This window comes from Coniophora puteana (assembly GCF_000271625.1).
Source record: "Coniophora puteana RWD-64-598 SS2 unplaced genomic scaffold CONPUscaffold_4, whole genome shotgun sequence".
NCBI classification, from domain to species: Eukaryota; Fungi; Basidiomycota; class Agaricomycetes; order Boletales; family Coniophoraceae; genus Coniophora; species Coniophora puteana.
The window spans coordinates 2,376,200-2,400,177 of record NW_006913056.1 but is presented as its reverse complement, the minus strand read 5'-3'; the positions used below and the strand labels follow the sequence as shown (position 1 = coordinate 2,400,177).

Here is a 23,978-nt window from a genome sequence, read left to right as displayed (position 1 = left end):
CCATAAAAGGAAATCGCGAAAACGGAAAACAGAAAACAGAAAGAAAAAAAGAAAAAAGGGGGAAGGCAAGAAACAAAGACTCACACTTCGTCAGCAGCGTCTTCGAGAAGATCTTCTCAATCGGCACCTCGTGCGTCTTGCACCACGCGGCCGTAATCCTCGGATCCAAATAATTAATCTTACTCGTCCCCAGCGCAACCTCCTTGCCCGCCTCGCGGTCGTCCATCTGCAGCTTAAACGTCTTGATCTTCTCTCCCAGCTTCTGCACCGCCTCCTCGAGCTTCTCGGGGGGTCGATCGCGCTTCAAGCTCGCCTTCTTCGTCCCTCGCTCCTTGGCGAGCCGCTTGAACTCGTCCTTGATGCTGTCGACGCGCTCCTTGAGCACGCTGTCCTTCTGCGCTGTGGAGCCCTCCTCAACGAGCTTCTCGTTCTCCTTCGCGAATTTCTTCTCGGCCTTTTCGATCTCTTTTGCCTTGAGCGAGTCCTCGTGCTGCACGACAAAGTCGTCGTCGATGTCCGACTCGTCCTCCGCGAACCCCTTCTTCTTCTTGTACTTGGGGTCCATCGCGAACAGCACGTGCCGCAGCTTCATCCGGTCGTACTTGAACCCGCGTAGCTATTACACATCGCCCCTCGGTTAGCCCCTCCGCATGATCGTACAATGAAGAAAAAGGGTGACGCACCCGCTCGCGCATCTTCTCCATCGACTGCTCGTGCGTCTTGGGCGCGCTCCGCTGATGGTTACACAAGATAGCGACCATCCGGTTCGCGTGGTTATACGCGTTCAGCTTCTCCTGCACCGTCGCCTCCTCCGGCGTGCCCTCGTCCAGCTGCTGCTGGAACGTGATCGAGGCGTTGTACGTACGGAACACCTTCGCCGTCAGGCCCTTCATGTACGACGCCAGGTGCTTGTTCAGCAAGCTCGTCTGTATCAACGTCCCACCATCATCAGCGCCAGATCCTCATACGACATATAATACGGGGGAAAGAACGCACATTAACCCGATCAAACAGATTATCGCTATCATCCTTGTTATCCTTGAACAGCCTGATATTCTTGAACACCTGCTGGTCGACAGTGACGCGGTTGTAGTACCGGATCGAATCTTTGCCCAAAAAGTCGAAGATGATGAAGTTGGGCGCCTCGAGCGTGACGTGCTCGCACCGCAGCGAGCAGCAGCCGACCGTGTCCGCCTCGTCCTCGCCCTTCTCGTTGCCCGCTCGGAGCGCGAGCCGATCAATGAAGTACATCGCCGTCGCGCGCTGCCGGTCCGCCATCACCTTGCTCTTGAGATCCGCGGTGTAGTCCGACCGGATGCGGTCGACGTGTTTCTGTGTGCGGGTGTGACAAGTCAAAAACCATGGGCAGCACTGTGCGCATCACACTAACTGACCTTGAGCTCCCGCGCCTTCTCAAACTTGGCCATGTCACTCTGGCCCTTGAGCGACGAGCCCGCGGCGAGGAACACGTACTTGTAGTTTCCGTTCACATTCTCCACCCAGTTCGCGAGCCATGTCACCGTCTTGTCATGCACGACCTGTTTCCACTGTCCAGGCATGTTCGGCACAGGTGTGGGTACCCCCGCGCCGATATTGATCGTGATGTCCTCTGGCCGCACGCGGAACTACCAACACAACCCAAACACCCGGTTAGTTTCCAGTCCATTATCAAGCGTCGCTCAAACGCTCACCTTCAAAGCGCCCTTCTTCGGATGGTCCCCGCGCCCCCGGAACAAGCCTGGCGGCTCAACGCGGAAGTTGCCCACCTTCTCCTTGCGCCCGTCGAGCACGCACGACGTGTACTTCTCCTCCAGCGCGTCCTTCTGCTTCTTGATCTCCTTCTTCTCGGCCGTGCTGAGCGATTTCTTCTTGGCCTTTTCAGACTCGAAGTACTCGAACATCGGCCTGAAGTCGCAGTCTTCGAACTTGGTGATCTTGATGCCGTTGCGCTGTGCGAGAGGAAAGTCGGGTGGGCATGGGTGGGAGGTAAGATGCAGGAGTGGTACTAACAGGAGGGTAGTCCGCTAGGACCTTGAGGAAGTCGGTGAAGAAGTTCTTGTTGAACGTCGCGTCCTGCGCGTGGTCCGTCTCTAGCATTGCACCGTAGAAGCCAGCGACTTCCTCGGCTTCTGGCGTGAGGACGACTTCCTTGCCTAATATAACAGAGCGTAGCACACAACATACCATTAGCACAACCGTAGTACGACAACGAAGTAAACAGGATGTACTGACCCTTGTACTTCATCTTCACATTCGACGGCAGCGACTCGTACGGCGGCGGGAATATAACACCATTGTGCTCGAGGGTTTGCCACTTCTCCTCGCCATCGCCGCTGTTGGCCTGCTGCGCCTCCCACCACTTGTACACCTCGTCGGCCTCGCCCTCCGCAAGCTCGTCCTTGGCAGTAGCCGACTTGCTGCGTCCCTTCTTGGGTTTCACGTCAGAGGGAGACTCGTCCTTGGCCTTCTTCGTCGCGCGCTTCTTCTTGACGGGCTTTTCATCTTCGTCGGCGTCGCTCTCAGCTTTGACCTTCTTCGACGCGCGCTTAGCGGGCGCCTTCTTCGGCGTAGTGACAGCGAGGGGCGCGTCGTCGTCTGAGTCATCATCATCCGACTCCCGCTTGACCTTCTTGGACGGGGGCGCCTTCTTGCTAGACGCCGCCACCGGCTTGCGCTTGCGCTTTGGCGCCGGGGTGCTGTCGTCCTCGTCTTCGTCCTCGCTTTCGGGGTCGGACTTGGGCTCTGCCTTGACCTTGGCCTTGGCCTTGGCCGCTGCCCGTCCGTTCCCGTTCACCGACTTGGCCGAGACAGTTGTTGCAGCTTTGGCGCCTGGCATGGGTACGGCGGCTGACTTGGCCTTCTTCGGTTTGGCAGGCGAAGTGGCGAGTGGCGTGTCGTCGTCGTCACTCGACTCGTCCGAAGACGCGGCGGCGCGTTTCCGGCGGCGCGGGGCAGGTCTAGATGCAGCACTGGTACTTTGAGACTACATAGAATCAACAATAAATTTTTAGTCAGCCTTTGAGCTCGACGGAGAAGAGGAGGGAGGAAGGAGAGAAAAGGGAGCCGAAAAAGGCATAGCCATAGGGGCGCGGGAGACTACTCACGAGAGGGACGTCCTCGGTCTCGCTCATCGCGTCGTCGTCGTCGGGCACGCGCCCGTTCCTGTGCTTGCCGTTCTGGGACGCCGAGGTGGCTGCGGCCTGCGAGCCGAGAGGCATGTCATCGTCCGAGGAGGACATGTGGACGTCGACGGCCATGATCGGTTGAGCTGACAGAGGGAAATCGACGGGAGGGCGGTGGGGAGAGGGGGGGAGGGAGTAGGGAGGGGCGTAGGGGGAGAAGGGAGAGAGCAAGAGGGGAGAGAGTGAAGAGAGACAGCGAGGGCTGGGGTTTAACAGGCTCCCCTCCCAGTCAGCCAGGGTTCATCAAATCGAACCAAGTCCGCGCACACCGGCCCTAAACTCTCCCCTCTGCGCCTGTTCCCTCTTCCATTCACTCCCGGCCGCGGACTCGATCGCCGGCCGAAAACAAACGACCTCCATCTTCCGGTGAGCACCGCAGTCCATTCACAGACATACAAGTCTCCTCACGACACACAGCATCACCACCAGCAACAATGCCCAACCTCCCCCTCTTCCGCGACCCCTGGGCCAGACGCGAGGCATGGCGCAAACACCCCATCTTCTCCAACCGCACAATGTTCTCCAGCATCTTCCCCGGCTTCGGCATCGCAGCCGTCGCATTCACAGCCTATGTCATCGTCGACAACCTCTACCTCAGCGCAGTGCCCCACTCCACTGAGCACAAGGACCACGCCTCCCCCCACTAGACTCGCAACGCAACCTCTGGGTATCACGGGGCCGCCTTATGCGCGATCGTCCAAAGGTAAGCAGTGCTTACTTGCGCTGGCGTGAAGAGTGTTTCGTGCCGCTAACCTACCATCATGTGAAAGACAGGTCTAGGCTGGCATGACATGCCAACTCCCCGCTGGGTGCACCCAGCGCTCTTCGCGTCACATTCAATTCATTAGAGCCTTACCTCCCTCTGTCGTCCAATTGTAATTCCCGCATTGCACCATCGCAATACTTAGACGCTGTCATAAAAACGCACCTTCTTGGACCTTCCTGCATGGTCACCAAACGGCCCCATGACGTGCATACTTAGAGCATCCAATGTGAATAACTAGCTCGAGTCGTACGTTCAGAGGCAACGCGGACGTCGCAGCGTCCACGCCGCTTCAATAGACAACTCGCTTTAGGTAAAAGTCCATCCCATTTTAAGCGCTGAATGTATGCACCGTGCGTCACCACCATGTCACCTCACGGGCTTAACTTCGCGAGCACCTGCATTATGGGTGCTCAGCGCTCAACGTCAACCTGAGGCCGTTGGGAATATGAATTGAAATACATCCACGTCACTTCCAAACGTCCTCCCTACTATCCAAGTCATAGCATTCGCACTCGCCGCACCCAAGAACTCGAGCAAACCTCGTTACACTAATCATAAGTCCCGAAGTCAAGCCCGCACCCTGCAAACGATACAACTGTCCAACATTCAATTAGACACGACAACTACATAGTGATATAATAAAGTATACGCATTCAACGTTACTTAGCGTTAACGTTAGACAGACGTCAGGACAGCACCGCGGCACAGCTGTCCGCCCCCGGGATATCCCATAGCATAGCATAACATAGCACACAACAACAGGACGAGACGCCGAGGTCGGCACGGGGCGGAGCAGCAGCGAGAAGAGGAGGAGAGTATAGAAGTCCGCAGCGCAGGAGGAGACGGAAAAGGATGGGAGTGGGGAGATGGGGGAGGCGAGGGAACCGTGGAAAGGGAACGCCGTCATGACACTTGCTGCTGCTGCCTGCGCTCTCTGCTCTTCGCGCCCGGCCCAAACCGCTCCTGGAACGAGATAAGCTCCTCCATAAGCTCCTCCATCATCTTCATCGTCGACGGCGAATCCGCACTCTCCTGCGCCTCCCCGTCTGACTTGCCCTCTCCCTCCCCTCCTACCTCCGCCCGCGTCTGGCGCTGCGACTGCGGCCGAGCAGACCGACCGAACCCCAGCGCGCGCTCGAGCGCCTCCCGCCGCCGCTGCCGATCGCCCGCGCCCGCCTGCTCGCGCCCGACCCACTCGACGAGCGCGCGCACGCGCTTGTTCATGTCGCCCACGCTCATCCGCTTGCTCGGCCAGCGCACCTTGACGCCCCGCTCGACCGACACCGATACGTGGTACTCTCCACCGCCGCCGCCGTTGCCGCCGTTGCCATTGCCATTGTCGTTGCTGTTGCCGTTACTACTGCCATGGCCATGGCCGTTGAGGCCCGCAGACGAAGGAAAGCCCAGCCCGAGCGCCGCTTGCGAGTCGTTCGCATTCGAATTCGCGTGGTGGGACTGCGAATGCGACGTCGAGTGCGGGCGCGAAGAAGAAGACGAAGAAGCATGATAATGCGGATTCGATAATAAAAACGCCGAAGACGAGCTCGCGCTCGCGCGCACCTCGAGCGGTTTGGGCGTCTCGGACGGCAACATGTGCTCCAGATGCGCAAGATAGTCCGGCAGCCCCCACGTCGTCAGCAGCGGCTGCTGCGCGTCCTCCGCTGCGGCCGCTGCAGCTGCAGCTGTCGTCGCCGAGGAATGGTGCTTGTATGACCGACTCCCACCGGCACCGGCACCGGCACCGCTACTGATATCTTGCGGTGCAGAAGGCGTACCCGCGTTCCGGCGCGTACCGTGTTCATGCCCTCCCAAGCCTGCGGCAACACCATTGGCCAAAGAGGCAGCAGCAACAGCAGGAGCATCGTTGGCACCAGAAACAGGACCACCACCGGCGCTCGCCGACGTCTGGCGTGACAGCGGCGGGCGCTTATTCTGCGATGTGGTAATGCTCGTCTTGGCTCGGCTGGACTTGGCGGTGGCGGCGGCGGTGGCGGCTGCGGAGTTCGGCACACCTATAAGATGCCGGATGTAAATTAGCGCCGGCGAGTCCAAAATGATGTGCGTGGGCTGTGGGAGCGGGAGCAAACGCACCTTCCTCGCCGTCGCCCCCAGCCGGTGTCAGTCCTTCGTCCCGGTGCGATGACGCTGCCACGGCTGCTGCTGCTACTGCGGACTGTTTAGTCCGTGCGCCACCGCGGCGGTTCCGTGACGAGGTCGACTTGCTCGATCGCTTGGTGGGTGGCTGAGACGTGGCGGGCGAGTCCTCGGTGTTGTGGGTGTTGTGCGCAGTGGTGTTGACAAGGGGACCAAGTGGGCGGTCGGACGCGCTCGAAGCAGAACGGGAGCGTTTCGTGGGTATATTTCTATCGTATGTTACCGAGTGCATTCCAATGATGACGGAACATGTGCGGCGAGAGAAGAGAAGACGTCAGCGCAGTCCATAAATGAACCAGCACAAAAAAACAGACATACACATCATCCTCCGTCCGCTTCCGCTTCTTATTCCGCAGATGGGCATGCGACACGCTGTCCTGTTCCTCCCCGCCCTGCTCCCCCACCCCCTGCCCTGAAAGCCCAGCCCCACTACCGGCGCTCCCGCTGTTCGCCGAGCCCGATCCGCCACCCGGGCCCTCAGCCACAGGCGAGAGCGACGCAGCCGCCTCAGCTGCCGTCAGGTCCATCACCTCTTTCAGCGCCTCGTCGAACGCGGCGTCACGGCTGTTCATCGTGTTGCGCCGCTTGGGGGGCTTGAGGAGCGCCGTGGGGGAGTGCGATCGCGAGACGCGCGTGGTGCTGTTGTTGTTGTTGTTGTTAATAGTGTTCGTGTTGGCAGTGCCACCGCCGGACCCAGTTAGGGGGTTGTTGGGGCTGGGGCCGGACGCGGAGAGGGGCGTGCCGGCTGTGGTTGCCGAGGACTGGCGTGCTTTTTTGGCTAGTTTTCTGGAGGACATTTATGGTTATGATTAGTATCTGTTGCTCGATGTCGTGGTCGTGTGTAGGGTGTGTGGGGTGTGTGGGAAGCGAGGGGATTTAAGAGACAGGGGGGAAGCGAGAAAGGTGCGATGCGAAGGTGCAGGGTGCGGTAGGTGGGAGGAAAGGGCACGGGGGACAGGATGAAGAGATAGAATGGGAGGAGAGGCGTACTTGAATAGTTCCTGGTGGAGCTCTGGTCTGCACTGCTCGCAGTAGTAGCTCTCCTCGGGCAGGGCGTCCTGGGACGTGAACCCCATGCAGGCCCCGTGCTGCCAGACCTCGCACTGCTCGCATTGAACCATGAAGCCGGCCCCTTCAGACTCATCCTCCTCTGTCGTAGGCAACGTCGTGTGTCATATGTTGTCAATTGTACGTGTACGATGCGTGGGCCGAGTCCAAAAGCACAAGGACATGGTCCATTGATGGATCAAAACGTGCATAGGGTGCAAGGGGAGGGAAGGATGCCGGTACGGATAGGTTGAGCATAGGCACGGGATGGGACAAGCAAGCAAAGGGACCACGGACCGTTCATCCCACATATACAACGCGTGATACCACCCTCGGCATCGTCTTCCTGGGGCTCGACGCTTGCTGCGCCAGGCGTCGACGCCGTCTTGTCCTTGTCGAGCGGGTCATCGGCTGCAGCCGCTGCAGCGGCAGCGGCGCGTTGCTCACGCTCCCTATCGCGATTCTTGTTCTTGCTGCGCTTGCTCCTGCTGTTCCCCCCGGTGCCGCCACTGGAGCGGGACGAGGTGCTGCCACCGTGGCCATGACCATGGGCGGTGGCAGACCCTGAGGATGCGGGAACGGCTGTATCGTCGGCGGTGTCCTCCGTCTTGGGACGCTTGGCGCGGGATGAGATGGGGTGGGAGTGCCGGGTGGAGGAGTCGCCTCTGTCCTTGGTCCTGGAGCTGGGGATGGAGGTCGGGATGTCGTCGGGGGATTCTGGAGATTTGGACGTCGAAGAGGTCGAGGGCTGCGAGCGGCGTCCTGAGCGACGTGTCTCGCGCGGGGAGTGGAGTGGGCCCATGGCGAGCATGTCAATAGTGGACTACTGCTATGGTACGGGGAGGGAAAGGAGGTGCTGGGTGGCCGGTTATGGTTTAGGGCTGGCAGTGGTGCAAAGGAAAGCACCCTTGTCTCAACCTTGTCGGTTGACTCTCAGAAAGCTTACACCAGATCACCCCTTTACTTTCCCACTTGAGCTGCGACACATGCTCCCTGTCATCACTAAGCTCATCACCGACCGGGACGTGGCATTTCTCAGTGGGACTGGGGTGCAGCTTCAAAATCGCAGCTTGCTATGATCATCAGACATTGTTCTTCGCTTGAAAAATGGGCAATGAGACGTCGGATGTGCATAAGACAAAGTGTGTGCAACGTGTAGTCAAAGTTTGAGCGAATGTAATTTACCCTGGCCGAGTCATGCTCGTGTAGATAACGCGTCCCAAGATCAGACACGCGCCTCGAGTCACATCCCCTCCACCTCTTTTTCCTCCACCACCCATGTCCGCCTCCGCCGCGATCGAGTACGCCTCCGACGCCCCCGTCCCCCTCTTCCCGCGCCTGCACCCGCACCACCTCGCGCCCGACAAGCAGCCCGACTACCTCAAGCTTATCCTCACTTCTAAGGTGTACGAGATCCTCAAGGAGACGCCGCTCGTGCCCGCCCCGCTCCTCAGCGCCAAGCTCGGCTGCGAGATATGGCTCAAGCGCGAGGACCTCCAGGAGGTGTTCAGCTTCAAGATCCGCGGCGCGTACAACTTCATGGCACACCTCCCCGAGGAGGACCGCTGGAAGGGCGTCGTCACCTGCAGCGCCGGTTAGTGTGCGTACTTGCGCTGTGTGGCGGGGATGTCCTATCGAGCTGATCTTGACTCTTTCCCTCCCTCTTTGCTGCTGGATCCCCATCTGCCACACCCAACTACTGCTATCCTTTGCATACGGTCCATGTATGCGCCCAAATCGCGATGCACAGGCAACCACGCCCAGGGTGTCGCTCTCTCAGGCGCAAAGCTCAACATCCCCTGTACGATCGTCATGCCGCACGGCACGCCCTCCATCAAGGTGCGCAACGTGCAGCGCCTCGGCGCCCGCGTCGTGCTGCACGGCGCCGACTTCGACGCCGCCAAGGCCGAGTGCGCGCGCCTCGCGCAGGAGCACGGCCTCACGTTCGTGCCGCCGTACGACGATCCGCTCGTCGTCGCCGGCCAGGGCACAGTCGGCATGGAGATCCTCAAGCAGCTCAACAGGGCCGAGACGCTAGACGGTGTGTTCGCCGCTGTCGGCGGCGGCGGGCTCGTTGCGGGCATCGCGGAGTATGTGAAGCGGATAGGCAATCCGCGGACGAAGGTGATCGGTGGGGAGACGTTCGATGGGGACGCGATGGATAAGAGTTTGAAGGCCGGGGAGCGCGTTACGCTTCCTGAGGTCGGGCCGTTCAGCGATGGCACGGCGGTGAAGATCGTGGGCGAAGAGCCGTTTAGGATATGCAAGAACCTGCTGGACGGGATCGTGAAGGTGGACAATGACGAGCTGTGTGCCGCGATCAAGGATATCTTCGAGGGTTAACAAGTTCATCTTCTGTTCCCGTCTCTTCTGACTTGGCCTCTTGCCTACAGAGACGCGTTCGGTAACGGAACCAGCTGGCGCACTTGGCCTTGCATCGCTCAAGCGCTACGTTCTCGACAACGACCTCGTCGGATCGGGAAAGCGCTTCGTCGCCGTCGTCAGCGGCGCCAACATGAACTTCGACCGGCTCCGGTTCGTCGCCGAACGCGCCGAACTCGGTGAGGGCCGCGAGGCGCTCTTCAGCGTCGAGATCCCCGAACACCCCGGAACGTGTGTCCTCTCTCCCGTATACCCTCTATTGTCCTGACCCAAGCTAACCACGGTACCACACTGCAGCTTCTTCGCACTGCATAACATCATCCACCCGCGGACGACGACCGAGTTCATATACCGCTACAACTCGTACAACGCCCCCGCGGACGTCGCGCACATCTTCATCTCGTTCTACCTCCAGACGACCTCGTGGGCCGAGCGGCCGCGCGAGATCGCGCAGGTGCTCGAGACGCTCGAGCAGAGCGGGATGAAGGGCGTGGACATCTCCGAGGACGAGATGGCGAAGAGCCACGCGCGGTACATGGTCGGCGGGTGCGCGGCCGTCGAGAACGAGCGGGTGTTCAGGTTTGGTGGGTGTTTTATGTTCGTGCCCATGCCGGCGCGCATCGGACGGTCGGGGAACGAGAACTAACATCGGGCGGCCTTGTTTGCGTGCAGAGTTCCCCGAGCGGCCTAATGCGCTGCGCAACTTCCTCCTCGGCCTCAAGTCGGGCTCGCAGTCGGGGTGGAACATCTCCCTCTTCCACTACCGCAATCACGGAGCCGGTACGTTCTTTCTTAAACACCCAGCCGCAGAGGCATAAGGCAGAGCGGTGAGCTGATGGCAATGCTTTCTTTTCGCCGCCTAGACATGGGCAAGGTCCTCGCGGGGATCCAAGTCCCGCCCGCAGAACACGCTGATTTTGACAAGTTCCTCGACACGCTCGGATACCACTACGTCGAGGAGACGGAGAACCCGGTGTACAGGCGCTACCTCCTCGCGCCGAGCGGTTCGAGTCTACCCAATGGCAAGGCCGTCTAAGCCAGCGGGGTACTGAGGTCTGAGGTGCCATGGTGCCAAAAAGTAGAACAAAAGTCGCTGTACTGGCGATGTGCTGTGATTTGCTTGCTGCTGTTGTACTATAGATGAGTCGCCAGCAAGTGTGCAGCGATAATGATATATCCAAGGTCTTCATGAATCAGCACTAGGGTGCTCTGCCGCTGGGCCTTATTAGGACGAACAGGGCATGCACGAGATCTATCAAGCTCAAGGGCCAAATCTTGGACTAGGTTGTATTTTGTATTTATTCCGTTTCTGTCTCTGCATGCTGACCTGGGTCGTGCTGCCACGCGCCATTATGCATCTATCATTATGCATCTATCCTTCCTACGCACCATGTTTTCGTGCTTACAGCAACAAACTTGTACATTAGCGCAGCGCTAATCCCCCCTCTACCAAGTGCTTGCCTCCTAAGTTTTGTCAGCCCCCTTCAACCGCCCTTGTGTCTCACCTGAGATGCTTGGCTCACAAATCCTGCGTTGTGTTGTTTATATGGTTTGTTCCGTCAGCGAGATAGCGAAGGGAGTTAACGTTGTGGTAAGACCCGCTATTGAATATTGAAGTGCGATGTATACGATGACTATCTACCGTTGGTGCGATAAGGGACCGGGGCAGACATGATCGTCGGCGGGCGGTGCGAATAGGCCTAGAAGCTCACCGGTCACTGATCTAGTGCTTCACCGCCACAGCAGAGGAAGCGAAGGGGACCGGGGGAAGGAGGGTCAGCCTAAATCAGGATGGGCGAGGATATTAAGCTGCTGCAGAGCGAATGCTTTAAATTAAGACAAGGATTACTGTATTCTTTAGCCAGTCCTCACTCCAGACTACACGTCCACGGCTAAGGTACGATAAAGTAACATCCATAGTATTCAGCGCTGTTACAAGTCAAAACGCTCAGTCTTGTAGCTTGTCTGCTGCATATGTAAGAAAAGATCCCACATATCAAGTCTGAGGTCTTCTTCAGGGGTTCGATCAGTCTTCAAGTAAAGCGCAGCATCAACAGAGATCTCTACAGCACTAGCACGGGCAAGGTCGATGACGTTCCACTTGTGGACGCACTGGTGCAGTTCACATGGTGTCGCATTTGCGGGAGCACGGACGAGATTGGGCGGGCGCAAGTCCCCATGCAACACAGACGCCCGCGACAGGTCGTCGAGCACCGCACAGACGTCTTCCCTGCGCAGACGGGCGTTCAGCGAGCATGTACACATCAAAAGCGACACAAGGGTGGGACATACTGCGTGGACGAATCCCAGTGGTCCCTCTGCGTGTACGCCGGACCACACCCGGACATGACGAGGACAGCCAACATGGGGGCCTCAGGGTCCGGGCGCCATTCGCACCACTTTGAGCCGTCTCTGCCCCCCAGGCCGTCGATGGGGCCGTCGTCGTCCGGTAAAAACTCGTCCTGCGTAAGATCGTCGTTTTTCAAGCGCACGAGGTCTTCTTCTGGAGGAAAAGGAGCCTGCGTCTCGGACAGAGACGCGGTGAACAAGCCGTAGAACTGGGGCGAGATGACGCCTCGCAGGCCGCCGAGCTTCCTGTACATCCACGCTTCCCTGGCGAGTGTACGGCAACGGTTGGGCCGTGCCACCTTGATGCAAAGCTTCTGGTCTAGGGGAAGCGGGTGTGAGGGAGCGACGCCGCTTTCCTTCGTGCCGAAGGTTAGAATCTCTGCCTCATAAACGACACCGCCTCCACCCCCGGAAATGCGCTTCCCCAACCTCAGAGATAGGTGACCTGCTCCTTGAGGGCCCTGCGATGAACCCCACTTCCCCATAGACACATAGCTCCCAGTTACGAGGTCGAACTGATGAGGTGGGAAGTCCTCCCCTCTGTTCATCGTTATGGAGCTTATGTTGTTGATGCCAGTGAGGGTCAGGGTCGAGAACATGGACGGCGTCGTGTTCTGTGCGGACCCGGAGGTGGCTTGAGAACCTGCCATAAGTCCTTCCAAGCGCGAAGAAAGAGATTGTTCCAGCTGGTAGGACGAATGGAAAGATAGGAACAGAGTCAACAAGATGACTTCCCCCCCTCTCAGCGCCAATAGAACGTGAACGCTTGAACAATCGCGCACGCGACGCATGCGCAAACGCGACGCGCGCACTTTTGATCAAGGGTCATGTGATAACATTGGGGATTATATTTGATTAGTTTAGTTTGGACTTAGTGGTGATTTGATCTCCTGACAGCGAGACTACAAAGGGCTACAGATTCAGAACACAACAGCGAATCTAAGCTAATGGATGGCATAAACGTCGTTATTAGCTATAGGTCGAAATTTTCGGTCTCGTAGCTTGAACGCTGCAAATACACAAAAATATTCCAGTGTGAGACCTTCCTCTCTTCCTCGGGAGTTCTGTTGTTCTTCAACAAGACCGTACCATCGACGTCGACGTCCAAAGCTCGAGCGCGAGCAAAATCAATGACGTTCCACTTATGGATACACCGGTACACATCACATGGTATCGTACTTGCGGGGGCGCGAACAATGTTAGCTGGACGCAGGTCTCCGTGCAAGATAGAAGCCCGCGATAAGTCGTCGAGTACAGCACGAACGTCTTCCCTGAGCAAATAAGGGTTATATCAGGCTGCGAGTTGCCAGTGAAACGATAATTGCGTGTGACGTAGTGTGTGGACAAGTCCCAATGGTCCTTCTGTGAGTACGTTGCCCCTCCTCTTGACATGACAATTACAGCCAGCATCGGAGCATCGGGTTTTGGGCGCCACTTGCACCACTTTGAGCGGTCTCTGCCTCCCAACGCGTCCAGCGGCTCGTCGTCCGGTAAAAACTCGTCGCGCGTCAGATCGTCCTCTTCCAAGTGCACGAGATCCTCGCTTGGAGGAAAAGGAGACTGCGTCTCAGACAGCTCTGCAGTAAAAAAGCCATAGAACTGAGGCGCAATGACGCCCCGTAGGCTGCGAAGACGCCTGTACATCCATGCTTCTCTCGCAAGCGTGCGACACCGGTTGGGTCGTGCTACTTTGATGCAAAGCTGCTGCTCCAGAGGAGACGGGTTGGAGACCGCGACATTGCTTTCCACCGCACCAGAGCCCGCAACCAATACCTCTGCCTCATAAGCGACGCCGGATCCGCCACCAGAGATGCGCTTCCCCACCCTGAGAGACAGGTGGCCCGCTCCCCGAGGACATTTCGATGAACACCACTTCGGCATGGCTAGATATTCTCCTTCACCGATATGAAATTGGTGGGGCGGAAAGTCCTTTGATCCAGTGAGCGTTGTAAGTTTTGTGATTTTGCCGCCAGCGATGGTCAAAGTCGAAAACATGGACATGGTTTGTCCCGTATTCTATGTACGGCAGATGGTAATAAGCTGCGATAATGAGGTTTGGGCGCTGACGGACCGTTGTGGTGGCTTGCGAGTTTGTCATGAGTATGATATATAATTCCAGACGCGAAGAAAAGGCACACTCCACTATGATATAAATGAAGTTAGTAAGGTGTGCGGGTGCGCGAATGACAGGTGGACAGAGTTAACAAACAGCCGTTAGCGTGGTTCCATAGGGGTAAACACCCGTTCAGGTAGATTATTCACACGGTGCTGCGAAGCGACTGGCAGCATAGTAAGCAAGACGTTTGAAGTTGCTAGCGCTTTGCCTTTAAAATCGACTTGAGTGTGCCTAATATGATGTGCTCCGATTTCTCTCTACGCACTCGTTTGAAACTGTCTTTCGATATGTAATAAATGTTATGTGCTTGTTCAGGGTCTACTTATCCATGTTTGCTCCGGAATCGGTTCCGATTTGCCGTTCACATTTCTTCCGCACGACTTCCATCTTGTCTGGGCGTGTCATGGCGACACCATCCGCGACCAAAGGAGCCTCGTCGCTCAGCTTACCCGCAGAGCTGTGGATCGAAGTCTTCGCACATGCCACTCATGTGGAAGGAGTCTCTGAACGGGACATCCGCGATCGTGTCAAGTCCTTAGGACTCTACGGCGAGAGAAGTGGATCAACGGAACACGAACCCGCACTTAGACAGTCCATTGTTTCCACGAGGCTACATCTTCCCCTGGTCTGCAAGACGTGGTACGAGCTAGCTACGCCATTCCTCTATCAGTCAGTCTGGGTCGACAACAGGAGCCTGCCATCACTGCTCGCGGGTCCACTCTTCAGCTCACCCTCCGTGGCACTCAAAGGGAGCGCGGAGCCACTAGGGGCGCTCGTAAAGCGCGTGGACCTCATCATGGACCTTTCCCGTATGCCAATGATAGGGCCAGGCGTCGCTATTAAAGAGTACTACGATGACCTTGGAGACCTCTTGCAGTCACTTCATAACATTTCCATCATCGATATTTCCATCATCCCTCCTCGTCCCATCGTAGCAAATGCGATGTCCTTCCCCATCCCCAATTGCGTGATAGACGCAGCGTGTAGTCTGGGACAGACACTCGAGGTCTTCAACATACGCACGGAACTTGCGATCTTCGAGCGTTCTCAAACCATAAAATTGTTGCACTCTGCTCCAAACCTCCGAGTACTGTCTTGTCGCTACATCGAAGCCCTGAACTCAGGAGTGACCTCCTCTCAGTCCATCGAGTCTCTTTCTTGTGGCAGATGGTTAAGCCTGTCAGGATCGTGCCGCGATTGCTTTCCACGCTTGCGCCATCTCACCCTCCGAGAGCACGATTCGCTGGCCAGCCCCGATATGCAAACGTTCTTAGAAGGCGTCGGTTCTAACCTTGAAACCGTGTGCTGTGCACAGGGACATACAGTGTATCAATCGAGCTGGTCGGTCATAGCCAGGACCTGCCCTCGCTTAACTCGCATAGTCCTGTCCGTTCCGGAGGACGCTCTTTTCCAGGACGACATGTTCTACTTCTTTCAGCTTCCGCCCGTCAAGTACCTCGGATTCAAAGTTTACAGAACCCAGTCAAGTACGGAGCCGTTGGAGGCAGCCCAGCTTGATCGGACGGCAGGATACGGGCGGATTTGGCAGAAGATTCAGATGCTCCTCTCTTTCACACCGTCCATCCAGGTCGTCGAATTCTTGACCATAGATCGCCCTCACAAGGAGGGGATCGAGGCAGTACCTCCAGAGCTAGCAGGACGCTTGCAGTTTCGATACGTATACCAAGATTAGATCGTTACATTGTGACTTTGCAACTTTGCGGATCGGAACACTCGCTAGCTACAATCGTCGCTGATCCTGAAGGATGCCCAACTGCCTTAGACTAATGTCCTGGTTTCCCTCGTTGCACCTGATACGTACATCGCCTACAAACCTGATTAATGATTATTCACGAGGACTTGATGGAGCATAATCTTTTTAGCAAGCCGCCTTCATTCGTGCTGACATCACACGCTTTGCTTGATCTCTTAGTGCTTTCTAGGTCATATAACAAGACTTGAGAGCTTTACACTGGCACGAAACTAACATAAGGTCGAAGTTCTATAGCCGTAGTTACAATCTTACATATGCGCTGCACAGAATGACTTCTGCTGGACTCGCTAACAGCTAGTACTATGTTCGCCACTCTTCGGTACTCGAAGGTGTTCTGATATTATATATCTACACAACGTATCCCTAGAAATCGAAACTGTAGTGTTCTAAGCCTATGAGCTGCACTTTCCGAACCGTCTCCCTTATCTGATTGATTCGCCTCTCAACGACGTCGTCCTTGTTATGCCCTGGTCCCTCGCTACTCTGCTTGGTGCTCTCTTTCCACCTTCTACTGAGGTTACCGTAGTCGGTGCGAAGGGACCATGCGAAATCGATCATGTTCCATTGGTGGACACGCTGGTGCCGGCTGCACAGCACTGTGCTCGCGGGAGCGCGAACCAGGTTGGCGGGACGCAGGTCACCGTGCACAACGAGAGCGCCAGACAGGTCGTCTAGAATCTCGAGAACGTCTTCCCTGTTTGAATTCGGGGCAAGTTGACGTGAGTAATCGATTCAGTGGCAGTATGAGCCATGGGCATACCTTGTGGCCTCGTTTGAGTGGTCGTTGTAGGTATAGGTGGAGCCGCCACGCGCCATGACTATTACAGTCAAAAGGGGAGCATCAAGGTCGGGGCTCCATTGATCCCACTTCGAACATTCTTTCCCTCCCAATCGCTGCTCACCATCCAGGCTGCGCGTCTCCGGAACGGGTCCATCATCCGGTAGAGGGTCATCACAGGTTGGGTCATCCGCTACGGAGCCATAGCCCAAATCCGGGGCGTGCATCGGCTCGAAATCTTGACTGAACCAAGGCGGGAAGGACAACCGCCCGGGAGACATGGGGGCTGCAAAAAAGCCATAGAAGTGGGGAGCGATGACACCTTGCAGTTGTCCATCGTCATCAACAGCAGCGTGGTCAACTGTTTGCGATTGCCGCCACGGTGTGCGATCACGAAGCCGGCTGTAAAACCATGCTTCTCGCGCCAGCGTGCGGCAGCGGTTGGGTCGAGCCACCTTGATGCATAGCTGTTGATCCACGGGGAGAGCGTATGTTGGTGCAGTCCCAGTCACCTCAGGATCAGCTGATATGACCTCTACGACGTATGTTACTGCACTTCTCCCTCGAGAAATGCGCTCGCCTAGTCTCAAAGACAGATGACCAGCAGTCTCGGGTACCTGGGATGAGCGCCATGTTGGCTTCCTCGTGCATCTTCCGAATCTAGCTTGAAACCGATGAGATGGAAAGTCTTCTTCTCTGGACAGTGTGACAGGACTGGAAATGTCGTCGCCTGCAATGGTCAAGGTAGAGAACATCATTCCCGTTTCCTGTGCAACGATAGCTCCGAGTCAGCAAGCATTACAGGGGAAGCTACAGCACATGCATTGCAACGGGCGAACCATTGTAAGTTTGGGAGAGCAACGGGATAACAGCTGAGCAGCTTTTAAGGTCAGCGGCTGTACAAGCTGAACTCGTAGTAGAAATTTACGCGTCGAGGTCTTGTGTCAAGAGCTAAAATGGCACTTCGCGTCAGTCACCTGCATTCATGTGGCTGTGCCTCACCTCACACTTTCCGTTAGGAAATTCAAGTACAGCGAACTTGAAGAACCTGAACTTGAAGAAGATGACAAGTAAGATTCCTGGGCGAGTGATTTACCCGATCAACTGGTGTACCATATTGATATGTTGGAGACTACGGGTGCCGATGATTCCGGATGCTTGAAAAGGTATAGCTACCTCAACCTTGGGTTCTGCTTTTCCGCGTTGCCTGTAGCACGTATGGCACCGACAATCCACCCACAAGCTCAGTGTTATCGATAATTTCACAAGGCAGGAATCTGTGGTGGGAGCCTTCAAAGCTGCACCCCCGTTGACATCATTTGCTTTGCTTGATCACGTCCCAATGCTTTTTAATTTCGCGCCTTGAGTCTTGCCTTGAATTCTCTACGAAGTTGGCGCGGAATGTACCTAAGATTAATTGGGGAACCACAGGCGGGCCCGCCAGCTCTCCAACCTTGCGTGCGCGCTGCATATAATGACTCCCATTCGACGTTCGCACCACTCATCTAATATTGAGAGCCGTTGTTTTAAAGTTACATATTTATATAAATCACCACTCAGAAGTCGAAATTGTGGTGTTCGAGACCAAATAGTTGCAATTCATGAACCACATGCCTTATCCGAGCAACTCGCCTCTTAATGACATCTCTACTCTGCTTTGTGCCGTCTTTCCGCTTCTGTTTGAGGTTGCCATAGTCGTCGCGGAGGGACCAGGCGAAGTCGATCAAATTCCATTGATGAATACGTTGATGCCGTTTGCAGAGCACTGTACTGGTAGGAGCGCGCACCAGGTTGGCGGGACGCAAGTCACCATGCAGGATGAGAGCCTCAGATAGGTCGTCCAGAATCTCGCGAACGTCTTCTCTGTGAGATTTCATAGTGAGTCAGCGTGAGCTAATAAATCAGTGGCATATGAGCCATGGACATACGCTATAGTTTCATCCAAGTGATCGTCGTATGTGTAGGTAGAACCTCCGCGCGCCATGACGATGACGGTCAAGAGGGGCGCGTTAGGGTCGGGACTCCATTGATCCCACTTTGAGCATTCTTTGCCTCCCAAACACTGCACACCATTCAAGCTGCGCAGTTCTGGAAGGGGTCCGTCAGCCGGTAAACGGTCGTCATGGTCTGGGTCATCCGCCACAGTACCGAAGCCGACGTCCGGTGCATGCATCAGCTCGAAATCTTGACTAGACCAAGGTGGAAAGGACGCCAGTCCCGGAGATATGGGGGCTGCAAAAAAGCCGTAGAAGCGGGGAGCGATGACACCCTGCAGTTGTTTTTCATCATCAGCAACAGCCTGGTCAGGCTCTCGCGGTTTTCGCCACGGTGTGCGATCACGGAGCTGGTTGTAAAACCATGCTTCTCGCGCCAGCGTGCGACAGCGGTTGGACCGTGCTACCTTGATGCATAGCTGTTGATCCACGGGGAGTGGACGTGTTGGTGCAGCCCCAGCCACCCCAGATTCAGAGGATATAACTTCTACCGTGTACGTTACTGCACTTCTCCCTCGCGAGATGCGTTCCCCTAGCCTCAAAGACAAATGGCCAGTACCCTCGGGTACTTGGGATGAGCGCCATGTTGGCTTCCTCTTGCACTCTCCCACTCTGAACTGAAACTGATGAGACGGGAAGTCTTCTTCTCTGGATAGTGTGATAGCGCTGGGAATGTCGACGCCTGTGATGGTCAAGGTAGAGAACATCGTCGCTGTTTCCTGCGCGATGATAGTTCAGCATGCATCACCACAGTCACTAGACCTTATACGTCACGGAAGGCAAACCATTTTAATTTTGGGTGTCGATTAGCCTGGTTGCTGTTGAAAAGACGACTGGGTGAACAAGAAACTAGGTGAGAAGTGGAACTGAGGTTGGGTTGAAGTTAGAAATTGACGCGTCACTGGCAACGCGTCGGGCTCGTGACCACGTGCACCCTCTGGTCGCCGGCCCTAGTGTTGCCGCATTTGGCGAACTTGCGGGAACCAAGCCCACGAAACTTGCACTTGCACTTATTATCAGTTCGGATAACACACCTCGTCGCCGTGTAGAGGCTAAAAACCGCGAAGATTAACACATTGTTAGTCGGTATTGTGGCATGAAAGGGTACTTCAAGGAGGCGGTTCGAGCTGGTTCCTCGAACCGCGGCAACACTAGCCGGCCCGAACGGTCCCTAAAACTAGTGAAGACCTGCGGGTTGCGATTAATGCTTCGCCAAGAGCTTCGCAACTCGACAGTGTAGTATTTATTCCTATTTATTCCTGAGATATCCATGCTACTCCGAAGACATAAGGCGGTGATCCGCTGGCTCGCCCTCACCCTCGTTATTCTCCGACAATTGAAATGACGCACCGACAGCTCGCTCCGCATCTCACGGGTTTGCTGCACCCCGCTTCCGGGTCTTCATGCACATGAGTTAAACTGGCGCGTTCAACGTCGACGTTCACCGTCATCGCCGGGCCGCTGCCCTGGCCGTCGCGCGAACGGCGCAGCGGTCTGTCCAATACAATGTTGCAGTCTACCACGTCTAACGCTTGGCAGCCCGTCCTGTGGGACGAGCAATTTCAGGACATTGCATATGGACTCACTCTTCAAATGCCTGGAATCATGTTATGCAACGTACATTATGAATGAAAACGAAGAGACTGCCTTCGCAGCCGTATTCCAACGAAAATAACCAGAGACAGCTGGGTACAGTGACGAACGTGTGGGTATGGAATGAGTGTCAGTTCTCGTGATCGTAAAGGTACACATATGTACACTCCTCGCAGCCCGATTAAAATCAGCGAACCAACGCAACGCAGACACACAGCCCACGCAGCTTTCCTGCTCCTACGACTTCTCCTCGAGCTCGCTCAAGAACGCGAGCCACGTCTTCTTATCGATGACGCCCTCGTCTGTTCCCAAAGTCAGCTCTGAGCACCGGAGGGAAAACGGGCAACTCACAATCCCCATCGACATCCGTGACAACAACGTACTTGGCGCCGAGCTTCGCAAAATGCTGATGCAGCAGCTCCATCGGCGCGTTCGACTGGATCGTGAGCGGCGCCTGGTCCATGTACACGCTGAAGTCGAACAGGTCCGCCTCCGCCTGGACGTCGCCGAAGAACGACGACGAGAACGAGGCGGCCATCTGGTGCTCGTACGTCGACGACGCGTGGAACTGCACGGGCTCGTCCGCGTCGTCCGCGACGATGGCTAACGGACGCATGCAGCAAGGTCAGTCGTCGTGGCTTACGTTGATGCGTGGGGGGATTAGATACGCACATAAAGCGTGCTCGAGCTCGCTCGCGCCGATGTACCCGACCATCCGTGTGCCGCTGCCGTCTCTGGTCGGCTTCAGGATCGGGAACCCGCCGTCGTCGTGGCCCGACTCGAAGAGCATCTGAAGCTGGTCGCGGAGGCTCCTGACGGTGTTGGTGCGTTCAATGTAGATCACGTCGACGTCGCGGTCCGTCTGTGTTGAGTCGTTAATAGTGGCATAGCGCATGCAGGCTGTACAGAAAACTTACGACTTCGCTGATGGAGACGTTGTTCCACATGTACTCGTGCTTTGCTTCGAGGTAGGGGAGCTGCTGGAGACTGTGTGACGGTGAGCGATGAAACGTGCTTGGACGATGACTGGGGACATACTCGATGACGAGATCGTAGATACCCTTGGGCTCGAGCGCATCAGCCACGGTCTTGGCGACAAGAACAGCAAGCATAACAGGCACAGCGTACGTGAGCGTATCAGTGAGCTCAAACATGATAACAGCAAGCGAAACCGTCGTCCTCTACACCCACATTCCAAATCAGAACAGCTCATTCCCCCACAACAAACCACCCACCGTAACACCAGACAACGCCGCAGCCGCACCAACCATCGCATACAACCCCGGAATCACACAATCCATATCCCCTCTACACACCGCAAACACCGAACTCGTCGGATACCGCCACTGCGCCCACTGCACCCCGATCCCCAGAATCCTTCCCGCGCACGCGCCCACACCCAGCGTCGGAATAAATATCCCCGCGGGGAGCTTGATCCCAAACGTCACGATCGTGAGCACGCCCTTGACGAGCATCGCGACGAGGATCGCGCGCACGATCGGCCACACGTGCGCCGCGCTGCCCGGGTCGAGCACGCACAGGCCCGAGTGGGAGCCGGCGGAGCCGGTGCGGCATTCGGAGAAGAGCTCGTAGACGAGCTCGGTGCCGCCCATGCGGGTGTATGGGTTCAGGAAGCAGAAGAACGTCGTCACGAGTGTGATCTTTCGCGTAAGCGGGGGTTAGCAAGGAAGGCGGGGCTGTGAGGTGGTGCGACTCACGAGGACGACCTCCGCGATCGGGTGGGTCTTCATCCAGGTCTTGTTCCTGACGTCGCGGCTCCAGCGGTAATTGAGCTTGGAGAAATAGGCACCATAGATGCCCTGCATGCAGCGCGGTCAACACCAGCACAGGACAACGAACAAACGTAGAACGCACTCCGATGGCACCGAGAATAACAAAAAAGATCAGCTCGTACGCGTGCCAGTCCTACATGCCCGCATCTCCATCAGCCACAACGCTACATACTCGCATCGCACAAAAACACCCCACCTTATCGTAAGTCACTTGGAAGAGCACCAGCTTCCCAGTCCCAAACGGATCAAGGAACTTGAGGGTGATAGCGGCGATCATCGCACAGAAAAAGCTCCTCCACATGACCTACATGCACACACAGAGTCAACCAGACACATCCCCCCACCACCGGAACTTGGGCTTCTCACCTTCGGAGGAAAAAAGTACGACACCTCCTCCAGACTGAACAGCGTGCCCCCGATGGGCGCACCGAACGCGACGGCCACGCCCGCAGCACACGCCGCGCTCAGAATCTCGCGCCGCTTCGCTGAAGGGTGGGGGTTAGCATGTGCTTCCTGAGTTTTTACATTCGGTTAAAGCCGAGCAAAATGCGGTACCTTCGTTGTTCTCGTACTTGCGCGTGATCCGGCTGACGATATTTCCGATGCAGCTCGCGATGTGCACGAACGGGCCTTCCTTGCCTGTTTAGATTATAGATCAGCAAGAGAAAGAAACGAAGGAATGAGGAAGCCGTGTGAAGGGCGCTGGACGAAGCGAATCGCTTACCGAGCGAGAGCCCCGATGCGACAGAGAGAGAAAGCCCGACGGATTTTGTGAAGAGCGTTCTCCACCCAAGGTATCCGTGGATGACGAAGCCTGCGATTAATTAATGGTTTGAGTGAATTATGAAGATGGCAGTATCGACGTCAGCTACTCACCTCCGAGGATCGTCTTGATCTCCGGTATCCCACTCCCCGCGGCCTGTGATAGTCACACGACAGTTGAGAAACAAACAGCGTGTGAAGCAAACGTGGCGAAGCGTACGTAGTACATGACCTTCCACTTGGGCTGTAGAGCGGTACTAGAGGTGGCCTTTCCGTTGCTGTCGAACTGGGGTCCGAGGACGCCAGATTCCTTGCGCGTGATAAACGAAGTAGATGAAGTGAGATAGATCGTAAGGACTGTGGATATTGTCGCCCAGAGGAGCTTGAAGGTTCATCGTCGCGTGAGCGTAGCTCGGCCAAAAGAAAGACGAGCAACATACCGCGATGACGGTGTACGCGATGTACTCTGTAAAGTCCGTCTCGTCCCCGCGCGTCGGCGCCCTGTTCTTGATGTGCTCGAACACCTGGGACCACGTCCGCCAGTCGGAGCACGTCCCCCCGCTGAGCCGCATAGAGTCGTCGACAACGCCACAGCAGAAGCGCTGGGCCTTGTACCAGCCCGTCGAACAATACCCGTCCTTGATGTGGAAGAGCCACTGCTCGCTGCGCACGACGAGGAACGCGACGACGGCGGTCAAGAAACCCACAATAGTGACAATGATCCAGCCCAGACTCTTGTCGAACAGCAGCCTGAGGCGCGAGCGGAGCGACTTGCCGCGGCGGAGGCGGGAGAAGCGGACCGAGTCCTTGACGGCATCGTGCAGCCAGTCGATGGAGGTGAAGGAGGAGTACCAGACGCGAATACCGTTCGTGCGCGCGTGGACGTCGCCGTCGTTGTCGCTCCCCAGACCGTCGGCGGCGTCCTGCGGGGTCTTGGGCTTGACGAGGAGCGGCTCGTCGTATGCGGCGATTGGGCGCTGGGAGATGTGGGACAAGCGCTGGCGGAAGGTGCTCCGGAGGGAGGAGGGGGAGAGCGGGGGCGTCGCGGGGTTGGAGACGGCGCTGCGCGGGAGGCCGGAGCCGGGGAGGGCGGGGAGACGTCCCTTGAACCTGTTCACTCTGCCGAAGGTCGCTGAGTGAGTGCGGTTGGCGGCGCCGTAGGCCGGTCTGGGTGTGTGTTCGCCGAGCATGGAGCTCGTTTCTGTAACTTCGGCTGCCTCATCTGCGAGTGATGTGGAGTTGGATTGGAAGGTGCCGGATGCGGGCTCGGTGATGGTGTTGCTGCTGC

General features: G+C 56.6%; 10 protein-coding genes across 10 annotated transcripts in view; 3 read left to right on the top strand and 7 right to left on the bottom strand.

Annotated features, from left to right (window-relative positions):
* CONPUDRAFT_52328 (uncharacterized protein) overlaps positions 1 to 2,836 on the bottom strand; it is a gene marked incomplete at both ends in the record, with an annotated part of 3,803 nt that extends 967 nt beyond the window's left edge. Inside the window, 7 exons of the mRNA XM_007768142.1 lie at positions 85 to 616; positions 684 to 926; positions 997 to 1,332; positions 1,395 to 1,625; positions 1,692 to 1,949; positions 2,011 to 2,153; positions 2,233 to 2,836. Of these exons, the coding sequence (XP_007766332.1) occupies positions 85 to 616; positions 684 to 926; positions 997 to 1,332; positions 1,395 to 1,625; positions 1,692 to 1,949; positions 2,011 to 2,153; positions 2,233 to 2,836 (2,347 nt within the window). The remainder of the gene's footprint in view (positions 1 to 84; positions 617 to 683; positions 927 to 996; positions 1,333 to 1,394; positions 1,626 to 1,691; positions 1,950 to 2,010; positions 2,154 to 2,232) is intronic.
* Positions 2,837 to 3,599: 763 nt separating this feature from the next.
* On the top strand, positions 3,600 to 4,269 carry CONPUDRAFT_121866 (uncharacterized protein). Its single transcript, XM_007768939.1, has 2 exons — positions 3,600 to 3,885; positions 3,953 to 4,269. The coding sequence occupies exon 1, from the start codon at positions 3,617 to 3,619 to the stop codon at positions 3,827 to 3,829; it is 213 nt and encodes a 70-aa protein (XP_007767129.1). The 5' UTR covers positions 3,600 to 3,616; the 3' UTR covers positions 3,830 to 3,885; positions 3,953 to 4,269.
* A 292-nt stretch (positions 4,270 to 4,561) lies between these two features.
* On the bottom strand, positions 4,562 to 7,957 carry CONPUDRAFT_81320 (uncharacterized protein). The gene is made up of 5 exons (XM_007768373.1): positions 7,447 to 7,957; positions 7,093 to 7,252; positions 6,421 to 6,888; positions 6,040 to 6,311; positions 4,562 to 5,960 (listed from the first exon to the last, which is right to left on the bottom strand). The coding sequence occupies exons 1-5, from the start codon at positions 7,949 to 7,951 to the stop codon at positions 4,852 to 4,854; spliced, it is 2,514 nt and encodes an 837-aa protein (XP_007766563.1). The 5' UTR covers positions 7,952 to 7,957; the 3' UTR covers positions 4,562 to 4,851.
* Positions 7,958 to 8,424: 467 nt separating this feature from the next.
* CONPUDRAFT_121862 (threonine ammonia-lyase) lies at positions 8,425 to 10,722 on the top strand (the record flags this gene model as incomplete). Its single annotated transcript, XM_007768938.1, has 6 exons — positions 8,425 to 8,743; positions 8,900 to 9,487; positions 9,543 to 9,762; positions 9,829 to 10,115; positions 10,204 to 10,311; positions 10,395 to 10,722. 6 exons carry the CDS (start codon positions 8,428 to 8,430, stop codon positions 10,565 to 10,567), a joined length of 1,692 nt encoding a protein of 563 aa, XP_007767128.1. The 3' UTR covers positions 10,568 to 10,722.
* Positions 10,723 to 11,458: 736 nt separating this feature from the next.
* Positions 11,459 to 12,617, bottom strand: CONPUDRAFT_102074 (uncharacterized protein). Its single transcript, XM_007768937.1, has 2 exons — positions 11,824 to 12,617; positions 11,459 to 11,761 (listed from the first exon to the last, which is right to left on the bottom strand). The coding sequence occupies exons 1-2, from the start codon at positions 12,528 to 12,530 to the stop codon at positions 11,464 to 11,466; spliced, it is 1,005 nt and encodes a 334-aa protein (XP_007767127.1). The 5' UTR covers positions 12,531 to 12,617; the 3' UTR covers positions 11,459 to 11,463.
* Positions 12,618 to 12,853: 236 nt separating this feature from the next.
* CONPUDRAFT_51659 (uncharacterized protein) lies at positions 12,854 to 13,875 on the bottom strand (the record flags this gene model as incomplete). Its single annotated transcript, XM_007768107.1, has 2 exons — positions 12,854 to 13,151; positions 13,226 to 13,875. The coding sequence occupies 2 exons, from the start codon at positions 13,873 to 13,875 to the stop codon at positions 12,854 to 12,856; spliced, it is 948 nt and encodes a 315-aa protein (XP_007766297.1).
* A 521-nt stretch (positions 13,876 to 14,396) lies between these two features.
* CONPUDRAFT_164302 (uncharacterized protein) lies at positions 14,397 to 15,866 on the top strand (the record flags this gene model as incomplete). The annotated part of the gene is made up of 1 exon (XM_007768936.1): positions 14,397 to 15,866. One exon carries the CDS (start codon positions 14,400 to 14,402, stop codon positions 15,687 to 15,689), a length of 1,290 nt encoding a protein of 429 aa, XP_007767126.1. The 3' UTR covers positions 15,690 to 15,866.
* Positions 15,834 to 17,418, bottom strand: CONPUDRAFT_164301 (uncharacterized protein). Its single transcript, XM_007768935.1, has 3 exons — positions 17,388 to 17,418; positions 16,531 to 17,315; positions 15,834 to 16,464 (listed from the first exon to the last, which is right to left on the bottom strand). The coding sequence occupies exons 1-3, from the start codon at positions 17,388 to 17,390 to the stop codon at positions 16,134 to 16,136; spliced, it is 1,119 nt and encodes a 372-aa protein (XP_007767125.1). The 5' UTR covers positions 17,391 to 17,418; the 3' UTR covers positions 15,834 to 16,133.
* A 661-nt stretch (positions 17,419 to 18,079) lies between these two features.
* Positions 18,080 to 19,249, bottom strand: CONPUDRAFT_164300 (uncharacterized protein; the record flags this gene model as incomplete). Its single annotated transcript, XM_007768934.1, has 2 exons — positions 18,080 to 18,411; positions 18,477 to 19,249. The coding sequence occupies 2 exons, from the start codon at positions 19,247 to 19,249 to the stop codon at positions 18,105 to 18,107; spliced, it is 1,080 nt and encodes a 359-aa protein (XP_007767124.1). The 3' UTR covers positions 18,080 to 18,104.
* Positions 19,250 to 20,372: 1,123 nt separating this feature from the next.
* CONPUDRAFT_52943 (uncharacterized protein) lies at positions 20,373 to 23,880 on the bottom strand (the record flags this gene model as incomplete). Its single annotated transcript, XM_007768186.1, has 15 exons — positions 20,373 to 20,437; positions 20,487 to 20,738; positions 20,808 to 20,997; positions 21,053 to 21,122; positions 21,174 to 21,316; positions 21,371 to 21,796; positions 21,854 to 21,955; positions 22,011 to 22,061; positions 22,125 to 22,232; positions 22,295 to 22,413; positions 22,484 to 22,567; positions 22,653 to 22,742; positions 22,805 to 22,847; positions 22,911 to 23,072; positions 23,131 to 23,880. 15 exons carry the CDS (start codon positions 23,878 to 23,880, stop codon positions 20,373 to 20,375), a joined length of 2,655 nt encoding a protein of 884 aa, XP_007766376.1.
* Between the last annotated feature and the right edge of the window lie 98 nt (positions 23,881 to 23,978).

Bases quoted from the DNA above. Each gene is read 5' to 3' on its own strand.
- CONPUDRAFT_102074 (XM_007768937.1), bottom strand. From the start codon at position 12,530: ATGGCAGGTTCTCAAGCCACCTCCGGGTCCGCACAGAACACGACGCCG. The intron at 11,762-11,823 runs GTATGTCCCACC...CCGTCTGCGCAG, and splicing joins CACTGGGATTCGTCCACGCA to GGAAGACGTCTGTGCGGTGC.
- CONPUDRAFT_164301 (XM_007768935.1), bottom strand. The intron at 16,465-16,530 runs GTATGCCCATGG...GAATTCAAACAG, and splicing joins CACTCAAACGAGGCCACAAG to GGAAGACGTTCTCGAGATTC.
- CONPUDRAFT_81320 (XM_007768373.1), bottom strand. From the start codon at position 7,951: ATGGGCCCACTCCACTCCCCGCGCGAGACACGTCGCTCAGGACGCCGC. The intron at 7,253-7,446 runs GTCCGTGGTCCC...TGCCTACGACAG, and splicing joins TTGTATATGTGGGATGAACG to AGGAGGATGAGTCTGAAGGG. The intron at 6,889-7,092 runs GTACGCCTCTCC...AATGTCCTCCAG, and splicing joins CTCCACCAGGAACTATTCAA to AAAACTAGCCAAAAAAGCAC.
- CONPUDRAFT_121866 (XM_007768939.1), top strand. From the start codon at position 3,617: ATGCCCAACCTCCCCCTCTTCCGCGACCCCTGGGCCAGACGCGAGGCA.